This window comes from Carassius carassius, chromosome 20, assembly GCF_963082965.1.
Source record: "Carassius carassius chromosome 20, fCarCar2.1, whole genome shotgun sequence".
Taxonomy (NCBI): domain Eukaryota; kingdom Metazoa; phylum Chordata; class Actinopteri; order Cypriniformes; family Cyprinidae; genus Carassius; species Carassius carassius.
Window position 1 is genome coordinate 25230875 of NC_081774.1, and position 11038 is coordinate 25241912.

The following is an 11038-nucleotide window of genomic DNA, read 5'->3' on the forward strand; positions in this document are numbered from 1 at the left end:
AAAGCAGAATGAACTGATGAAAAAAAAAAAAAAAAAAAAAACACAAACAATTTATGAATGATGCAGTGCTAATTGACATTTATTACAGTACAGAAACTATAAAGTATATTTTCTACCTTATTCTGTGCAGAAAATTTAAATAATTGCTAATTAAATGTAGCCTAGTATATAAAACAATCATAAAACTGCCATTAGGAAAAAAATATTGATTACAAATGATTGATTATTGTCCAGCAGTGTATTTGATTCATTACAGCTAATTAAAATTAATTAAAAAAAGAAGATAATTCCTTGTAAATAAATAAATAAATAATAATAATAATAATAATTATTATTATTATTATTATATTATATAGGCTACATACATAAAATGATTGTATTTGACATTTCTGTCACTTCTGAAATTATGGCTACGCCCCTGGTGTGACAAAATGTTAGCTTATACATAATACTCTTTAAGCTCTTTTTTAAAAACTTGGCTTACATACATTTTTACGTATGCCATGTCACATCATTAAACTAGCATTTAACAATGGACAAAAGTATTTTTATTTTATTTTTTTTTTTTTTAACCTATGGTTCTCTAACCATAAATGCTACTGTAATTTGCCCCCTGACTAAGCATTTAAAGAATTTAGTAGAAGATTTAAATAATCCCGTGAATGCACTTAAAGAATGCAGAATCGAATCGTTATAATCGAATCGAATCGAATTTAATTGTGAATCGAATCGAATTGAATCGTTCTAAATTTGCAAAAATCGTTCATGAATCGACTCGAAAACCTATGAATCGTAATCGAATCGAATCGCTGCCTTGCCAAAGATTCACAGCTGGATGACAGCTGTAGCTGTTATATAGAATGTTATATTATTTCCTTTTAACTGATTTTATGAAGTAATGCTAGTGATGTTAAATCGTCAATTGAAGACGATTTAACATCACTTGAAACTTCCACTAGCTACTACTGAAGCATGATATTATTTCTACTTGAAAATTTGTAAAAAAAATAAATAAAAAAAAATAAACTGTATTATGTGTGCAATATTTTTTTTTCCTTTGGGACTATTAATTAGTCTTTATCAGTAAAAATATGAAATGTCATGAATTAGAAAAGCAAGCCATAAGTAATTTTGTGGTTTTAACTCTCAGTAGTCACAGGAAAGAAAAATGGAAGTCTATTTCACACCACTTCAATAAGCAGTGAAAAATGATGCATATGTATTTCACTGACCATACTAATAGACTACACCATTTATATTGCATGTGTAAGCTGAGGGGTGTTAGCAGTACTGTTGTTTCAGCATTAAGCTGAATTTACGGAGAAAAAATAAAAATATGTCTGTAGTTTGTGTGAAATTACAATTAAACAAATAAAAAAATAATAATAATGAATTTATGTTACAATTGTGCGTTATAAAGTCACAATTATCTTTTTTATATATACTTTCTGGAAGAAACAGGCTTCTATACTTTTGTTCTACAGCAGAAACATTGTCAGTGTGAAAGGACATCACAGGCCTGCTGTTGCTAACGCATGTGGTGTGAAAAGGCCTCATGCTTTTCTGACCAGAACAAGATCAAATGTGAAAGTCTATGACACAGACAGAGGGGTTATGAATTAATAATGTTCAGTCATATCCCATTCCACTTTAAAAATGTTTGGGCCAGATCCTGGAAATGTGATAAGCTCTCTGAATTTTTGTGTAGAGTATTTTCATATGATTTTTTGTTTGTTTTACGTTTTTTTGTTTTTACTTTTCACACTGTTTTGCCTTTGTACATGAAATGAAGTGCATGCTCTTCTCACTAATGAATTGCATATGAATTGCATTGGTTATAATTTCCCATACCCCTATCACGTATCATTGTGTGTAAATGTTGGATCTTTTTCATTTCTTGAGGAAATGTAGTTGACTATAAGTATACATAGCAGATTGCGTATACTAAGTACACTACGTTTTCTCAAGGGAAGTGACATCACAAACCTGGCTGTGTCTCTCATTTGAAAGATCACAATGTAGTTAAAACCACTAATAACAGAAGTTTGTACTGTGGCAGGTGCAGGGTGAAAAGCCCCTAGAATTTTAAATGATAATGTTTCCCTCTTGTCTGAAGAGCAATATTATTAAGAGCATTTAAAGCTTTGTTTTTCCCTTTTTGTACCACACTTCAAATTTTCAGATTTTTAACTTTGGCCCTTTCAATGTGCAAAGTTGATGAATCGTCTTTATTATAATATACTTTGTTAAAATGTTGTACAGTATGTTTGTTTTCATTTCTCTAGTCTTCAACTTTGTATTACATAAAAACAGATACATTAATTGATACAGCAACATTAAATGACAAGTCCGCTATGTGCTTTATTATGCCTGATTATTTCCATCATTTCACTGCTTATTTCAGTCACTTACCTTTGTTACCAGTGACACCTGCTGCACCCCCCCCCCCCCTCCACACACACACACACGCACACACACACACACACACACACACAACCCCCCATCTCTCTTTTTTTTCTACTCTGAATGGAATCGGCACAATTACTTCAGGTTACTCTCAGACATTTAGTTACAGCCATGGAAATAATTGATCCAGTGTATAGTATCAGTGATTATTCCTTTTCAAATTGTATAATTGTTCTGTTTAGAGGTACAAGTAAAATGAAATTAACTGAGAATTTGATACCATTTAGAAATGGCACTGTTGATGAATGTGAAAAGGATAGTTTTCTCTTTGCAAATGGCAGAACTGATAATAGGGTTGTTAGCATAAAAGAAAAAGGTAATTTTCTAATCAGAATTCCTAAATGAGCTGTAATTGTTGTCTAAGCCCAGCCATGGCTGATGGGCTTATAGTTGCTAGCAGGGGGGAAATTATTCATTAGTGGCATGCAGCAATTAAAAAGTGGAGGTACTGAAATAAATGTGGATATTTTCACTTGCAAGGTCATATGAAATTAAAGCACTGAGAGAAACTAATCAACCACAAACTTACTGTAGTGTTTAATGCAATTTATCAAACTTATGATGCTTACTCTTGTTATTATAAAGCACAAATTGAAAAGGGTTAATTTTACATTTAAATAATAAAAAAATCAACAACACTATAAAGGCTTTGAATTTTAAGGGCCTAATTCTTACTGCATGTACAGTACTTTTTATCTTTAGTTTGACACATTTGATGTGCAGTCAAAAAGTAAATTAAAACGTAAAGAACCAGACGCATATTTCCTGCAAACTAATTAGTGCATGTGTTGAATATCTTAGAGTTGTTGATCTAATGCCTTTTACTTGTTTGTCTGGGTTTATCTGTGTTAGTTCTACAGGTGTTTCAGGGCTCTTTTCAACTGTGACAAACTCCAGCGAGGTTCCAGTCTGAAAAGTTCTTCAAAGGTAACTAAACCTGTTCGGCCTGGACGGCGCACAGACAACTTCACTTTTGTGGTTGCTTCATTGGGACCCACAGTGCTGCCCAACCAGGCAAACCCAGCAGAGGACCGCCCTCTATCAACAGATAATGCCAAACCTGCAGTGGTTTCCCTTGTGGCCCATTATAATGGTTGAGAGTTATTCTGCTTTGAAAAATGGTGACACTTGAAGAAACTTTTCACATAAAATGAGGCAAATGCGGTGTGAGATTTGGAGGATTTTACAAGAATATTGCCTATAAGTACTATAACAAACAAGAAAATGAAAGAATCCTGAGGGAGGCTGATTTTTTGGAGTTTATTTTTAAGCTCTACCCTACCGTATATGTTTCTGTTATCCAACAAAAGGGTATTCTTGCAGTAATATGTAGCTAGCAGTTCCTAATTTTCTTTGAATTCTGCAGGTATTAAAATGACTATTTTTGTAGACCGGTCCAAATGATCTGCTGAGAGAAAAATACTATTCTCAGTACAGTAAACCACAGCTGTCAATTGTTTGACACTCTTTTTTTGTAAAAGTCCAGATGAGAAAACAACATTTATATCAATGTATAACTTATAAGGGTTTTTCTACATCTATTCACTTTTCTTTTCATAAGAAAAGCTGGGTATGGCTTTTTTTAATGGGTTTTAAACATTGTAAGCACTGTTAATGTATGGACTGTGAATGTATGTTACAGCTTCTGTTTTATATATATATATATATATAATTTGTTTTGTGAACATATAGGTTAGAAGTATTTGGTAATTCAAGCATTTTTGTTCAGATGTTTAACAAAAACATGATACAAACTATAGTGATTTTTTTAACCAAACAGAGAGAAGAATAAAAGGAAAAGATTGTATTGTGGTATGACGGTTAACAATTTAGATCATGTGTCTGCATTATCAAGACTTGTTATACATAACTGCATTTTAAGGACTTCATTGTAGCAAAAATACTGATGTAGGAATGTAAAATATTGATGTATATTTACATGAAAAATCTGGTCTGTATAATATCATTTATTAATTCTCTATAGGATTTCAGTGACAGCCACTTCTCAGTTATAATTTTTAATTTGTTTTTTTTATTTGTATTGTGAGGCTGGAGATTTATGTGCTCCTGGGGAATTCCAGTTTTATCATTCAATTAACATATCAAATCAGTCACATTCTCCAAACATATTCCATTTAGAAACATGTACATCTGAATTTACAGTGTTTTTTACTGTAAATTTACTAGATGAGCAGAACATAAGTTCAGGGGTCTGTAATGTTTTGAGAGTAAGATGCTTTTTTAAAAGCTCTTTTAAGCATTTTATTCAGCTTACTTCTGTGTGGGCTTCTGTAAATGAAGATTGAACTTAATTTGTTGTGCATGATCTCTGTTTATGTTCATTTACCCATGCAGAAATGCTGTAGTCATATTTGTTTGTATTTGCAAATTTTATGTGTGAATCAATAATGCAGTAAATATCAGATCAATGCAAAATGAGAACTCCACAGTTACACCAGTATTTTTGCAGGAATGCAGGCAGGTAAAGAAATGTGGAAGACCTGCAAATAATTCTGGAAATCATCTACTGTATCTTTAGACTGTTACAGTTTTAAAATTCTACCATACTTGTGAGATTAATGATAATAATGATGTGAAAGAAACCAATTATGTAAAAAATGTTAACATCATTAATGTATACATTTCTAAACATCACTTGTCCACAATATCATATAGCTGATGAAGACTTACTGCTATGACCTTTGTCTGTGCAGTGAGTATGATTTAAAATGTATTATTTTACAATATTTATCTTTATAAAGTGTGAAAATCTCAAGCCAAAGTTGTTACATTTTAGATCTTTTGATCAATAAAGGTCTTTTGTCTGTGTGGCCTGTTTCACTTAATGTATGAGATTTCCACGACAGAAACCTCTGGTTTATATCAACAGTCAAAAGTCAAGTAGGTTACATTTATCCCCTTAAATGTGGAGAAGATGATTATGTGATTTGACAGAATGGCAGTGTGTAAAGAAGTTAAACTGTCAGTCAGGCAAAAGTTTTACAGGATTTCTATTTTCGGTTTATATGGACTTTGGAAATAAACTTGTACTTTGCAGTTAACTTCCAAAACAGAAGACAATTCAAATCTCATAAATTTAGTAATAAATAAATAAATAAATTACAAAAAAAAAAAAAAAATTAAAATGAAAGAAGTAAACAAACAGTAAGTAGGCAAATTGGGAATTTATGATTAACCAACTGATGTCATCGTTCTAAAGCCTTATTTTTCAAGTTCATGTCCTGATATTTATGACGGTTCCTGGTTAAGCCTCAAAGCATTTAATTAAATTTATTTTTAAGAAGGACAAGACACTTTTGATGTTAGTTGCAGAGAGCCTATCTTGGCATCTTGAAGCAGAAAATTGGTTAAATAAAACAAATACCATCAAAACTGTTTGGAGTCCATGTGCCCATATCAGTACTAGTGAAGTCACAGACACACTAGGCCACATTTAAGAAGCACTTACAAGTCTGCTTATCAACTCCCAATTCATTACAGCCATCCACGGTCCTCCCCTTATAATGAGAGATTAAACTAATTAACATTCAGTAAAATTATAAGAGGAGAATGTTGCTTTTCTCTCTGGGAAGTGCATGGAAACAAGTCATAAGTATGTTTTTACAGGTTGAATTCACTGCTGGCAAAGATGAAGTACAGTCTGTCTGTAAATGGGCTCTGTGATAAAAAGCCACAATGAAACACACATCTGATCATGGTTGTATCTTTCTATTAATGCTATTGGACCTTAGTGCTGCATTCGACACTATTGACCACAATTTTTATTTTTTATTATTTTGCATTGAGTAGAACACTTTGTTAGCATTAATGGAAGTGCATTAGCATGGTTTAAATCGTACTTATATGACCGCCATCAATTCATAGCAGTGAATGAAGAGGTATCATATAGATCACAAGTGCAGTATGGAGTACCTCAAGGCTCAGTACTTGGGCCATTACTTTTCACGCTTTACATGTTACCCTTGGGAGATATAATCAGAAAACACAGTGTTAGCTTTCATTGTTATGCTGATGATACCCAGCTCTATATTTCTTTGCGGCCCAGCGAAACATACCTATTTGAAAAATGAATGGAATGCATAGTCGATATAAAAAACTGGTTGACGAGTAATTTCTTACTGCTAAATTTTGAAAAAAAAAAAAACCCAGAGGTGTTAATAATAGGACCTAAAAACTCTGCATGTAATAACCTAGAATGCTGTCTGAGACTTGATGGCTGCTCTGTCAATTCTTCGTCATCAGTAAGGAACCTAGGTATGCTATTTGATAGCAATCTTTCCCCAGAAAGCTAAGTTTCTAGCATTTGTAAAACTGCATTTTTCCATCTCAAAAATATATATAAATTACAGCCTATGCTCTCAATGTCAAATGCAGAAATGTTAATCCATGCATTTATGACCTCAAGGTTAGATTATTGTAATTCTTCATTCAGTGGTTGTTCTGCACGCTTAATAAACAAACTTTTGACGGTTAGTCGAAAATGCAGCGAGTTCTTACTTGAACTAGGAAGTATGATCATATTAGCCCAGTTCTGTCAACACTGCACTGGCTCCCTATCAAACATGGTATAGATTTTAAAATCTTGCTTATTACTTATAAAGCCCTGAATGGTTTAGCACCTCAGTATTTAAACTAGCTCTTGTTACATTAGAGTCCTCCACGTCTGCTGCGTTCTCAAAACTCTGCCAATTTGATAATACCTAGAATACCAAAATCAACTGCGGGTGGCAGATCCTTTTTCTATTTAGCACCTAAACTCTGGAATAACCTACCTAACATTGATCATTGGCAGACACACTCTTGCAGTTAAAATCTAGATTAAAGACCCATCTCTTTAACCTGGCTTGCACATAACACACTAATACACTTGTAATATCCAAATCCGTTAAAGGATTTTTAGGCTGCATTAAGTAGGTAAACCGGAACCGGGAAAACTTCCCATAACACCTGATGTACTTGCTACATCGTTAGAGGAATGGCATCTACGCTAATATGGCAAGCCAAATTAACTCTTATTCATTTGCAGGATATGTATTTTTGATATCAACAATTCAATTTTCACTAGTTAAAATGTTCATTCTTGATATCAGGACTCAGATTTCTACTAGTAACAATTAGAAATTTTGACATCAACAATTACATTTTCCACTAGTAACAATGTTAATTATTGATATCAACAATTACATTTCCACTAGAAACAATGCTAATTCTTGATATCAGGAATTACATTTCAACTAGTAAAAATTATAATTTCTTGATATCTGTAATTGTATTTTCACTAGTTAAATGTCACCATAGGCTGCCATTCAAATTTGTTGATATCAAGAATTACTTTCTTACTAGTTTCTTACAGTAATCACATGGTTACTAGTACAGACGTCTATTCTTGATATCAACAATTTAATTCTTGATATCAACAATTTAATTGTCACTAGTGACAATATTCATTTCTGATATCATGAACGTAATTGTTACTAGTAAGAAAGCCATTTTAGATATCAGAAATTACCCTCCCAACTGTTGATATCAGGAATACATTTTCAGATATCAGAAATGAACATTGTCACTAGTAACAATTACATTTTTGATATTAAGAATCAACATTTCAACTAGTAACAACTAAATTGTTGATATCAAGATTCACATTTTTACTAGTAAGAAATACAAAGCTGATATGTGCATTTAGAATTGTAATTAGTAAGTAAAGCATTTTGATATCTGTAATAGTTTTGGTGCTGTTATGAACCCGCACCACGACTCCAGCCTGTTTTTAGCTGCCAATGGTTTTGGTTCTAATGGTTCTAATAGGTTGAGACAAGAGGTATGCAACCTGCCTGTAAAAGGGTGATAGAATGAGTCCCTCTGAGTGAGCTGGAGAGTGGATCTATATATCAGGCCCATCAACAGTGTGCTCTGCAAGTGTACGTTCAGGATGATAGCGCAAAAATAGATCCTGGTGCGAATTCACCCTTGGGACTGGTTGTGTCTGTGAATTTAAAGGATGTGTATTTACCAACGATCACAGATGCTTTCTGAGTTTTTGTTTCAAGGGCACAGCGTACCAGTACTTTGATCTCCAATTTGGGCTGGCTTTGGCCCCGGACATTTTCTTGATGTGCATGGATGCAGCTCTCGACCCCCTCAGGGCAAGCTGGAAAATCTTAAAATCTCTTATCTTAGCTCAGTCACAGGACACACTATAGCCAGCCATATAGACAAACTGCTTCATCACTTGTTCTTGGGGCTATATGTGAATGTGCGTAAGAGCATTCTCACTCCAAGTCAGTCTATAATGTATCTAAGAGTGTGCTTTGACTCAGTTAAGATGTGTGCTCGCCTCTCCCTGGAGTGCTTGGTGGCCATTTTGTCTCCCCTGCGCCATTTCAGACTAGGCAGCTCTGTTCACTTGAAGGAATTTCAGAGGCTGCTGGGACTTATGGCAGTGACATCAGCGGTATGTCTTCTGTGTTTACTAAACATCCACCTGCTGCAGTTTTGGCTGAAATCTTGGGCCCTAGCATGGATTTCTGTGTCTGCATCGAAGCTCTAAAGCCAATGGTTTTGAGGAAGGTGATTCCTCAAGGAGAGTGAAGGGTATATCCCAAGTCAGTTTGGATGATTTGGACCTACGGGAGAGTGGAGGTGGATCTGTTTGCCACAAGCGAGAATACGCGTTGCCCACTGTTCTTCTCCTTGACTCATTTTCTGCTGGAATGGGACACTCTGACATCGCACTGGCCAGCAGCCAGGCTGTACGCGTTCCTCCGATCAAGATAGTCTTCTGAGTCACTGACCTTGTGTCTATTCAGGATATATTCTTTGCAGCCGACTGGTCTTCTCAGAATATCTTTGCCATGTTTTACAATCTGGATGTTCAGTACTCAGCCTCCCAAGTGCTGTCGGTGAGTCACTGATTCACGTTTATGCTACCTCTATTCATTTGTGTTTGCTGCCTCACACAGTTATTACTGTGCAGCCCTATATGCTATTGTTGTTGTTGTCTGCCATGTATTCATTGCAGCACCTGCTATTCAATGTCTAATTCAATTGGTGTACCATCATCATGTTATGTGTTATATTGTTGCTTAAGTCAAGTCAAGTCAAGTAAAGTGACCTTTATTTATATATTGCTTTAAACAACATAAATTAGGAAAACAGTGTGTCAATAATGCAAAATGACTGTTAAAGGCAGTCCATCATTGAATTCAGTGATGTCATCATTCATCTCAGTTCAGTTCAAATAGTATCTGTGCAATCAATTGCAATCAAGTCAACGATATTGCTGTATGTAGGGAAGTTGTGGCCTAATGGTTAGAGAGTCGGACTCCCAATCGAAAGGTTGTGAGTTCGAGTCTCGGGCTGGCAGGAATTGTGGGTGGGGGGAGTGCATGTACAGTTCTCTCTCCACCTTCAATACCACGACTTAGGTGCCCTTGAGCAAGGCATCGAACCCCCAACTGCTCCCCGGGCGCCGCAGCATAAATGGCTGCCCACTGCTCCGGGTGTGTGCTCACAGTGTGTGTGTGTGTGTGTTCACTGCTCTGTGTGTGTGCACTTTGGATGGGTTAAACGCAGAGCACAAATTCTGAGTATGGGTCACCATACTTGGCTGAATGTCACTTCACTTAATAAATGAAGTGTCCCCATCTAAGCAAGCCAGAGGCGACAGCAGCAAGGAACCAAAACTCCATCGGTGACAGAATGGAGAAAAAACCTTGGGAGAAACCAGGCTCAGTCGGGGGGCCAGTTCTCCTCTGACCAGACAAAACCAGCAGTTAAATTCCAGGCTGCAGCAAAGTCAGATTGTGCAGAAGTATCATCTGTTTCCTGTGGTCTTGTTCCGGTGGTAGTCTAAGACAAGGTCATTACAGAGGATCTGTATCTGTTGCTCATCTAGTTGTCCTGGTCTCCGCTGTCTTTCAGGGCTGTAGAGGTACTTTCTAGATGCTGATCCACCATCTGGGCTGGATACGTACTGGATCCGGGTGACTGCAGTGACCCTCTGATCTGGATACAGACTGGATCTGGTGGATATGGTGACCTCAGAATAAGAGAGAAACAAACATTAGCGTAGATGCCATTCTTCTAATGATGTAGCAAGTAAAAATCCTTTAACGAATTTGGATATTAGAAGCATATTAGTGTGTTATGTGTAAGCCAGGTTACAGAGATAGGACTTTAATCTAGATTTAAACTGCAAGAGTGTGTCTGCCTCTCGAATAATGTTAGGTAGGTTATTCCAGAGTTTAGGCGCTGAAAAGGATTTTCCACCCGCATTTGATTTTGATATTCTAGGCATTATCATATTAAAGAGCGTGGCACAGTGGATATGATCTTCACAGCCCGACAGCTCCAGGAGAAGTGTCAAGAGCAGAATTGTGTACTGTGCACCATCTTCATGGATCTCACCAAGGCTTTTGACAATGTCAGTTGCGAAGGTCTGTGGCGCATTATGTCGAAGTTTGGGTGCCCTGATAGATTCATTCTGATTGTACGCCAGTTCCACGATGGCATGACGGAAAAGCTTCAGAGGCTTTTTCAGTCTCAAACG

At 35.7% G+C, this 11038-nt stretch overlaps 1 protein-coding gene across 1 annotated transcript in view; it reads left to right on the forward strand.

Annotated features, from left to right (window-relative positions):
• The window catches only part of tmtopsa (teleost multiple tissue opsin a), a 102430-nt gene extending 98313 nt beyond the window's left edge, over positions 1-4117 (forward strand). The window contains exon 4 of the mRNA XM_059502285.1: positions 3319-4117. Coding sequence (XP_059358268.1) covers positions 3319-3564 — 246 coding nt within the window. The 3' untranslated portion in view covers positions 3565-4117. The remainder of the gene's footprint in view (positions 1-3318) is intronic.
• The last annotated feature ends 6921 nt before the right edge of the window (positions 4118-11038 follow it).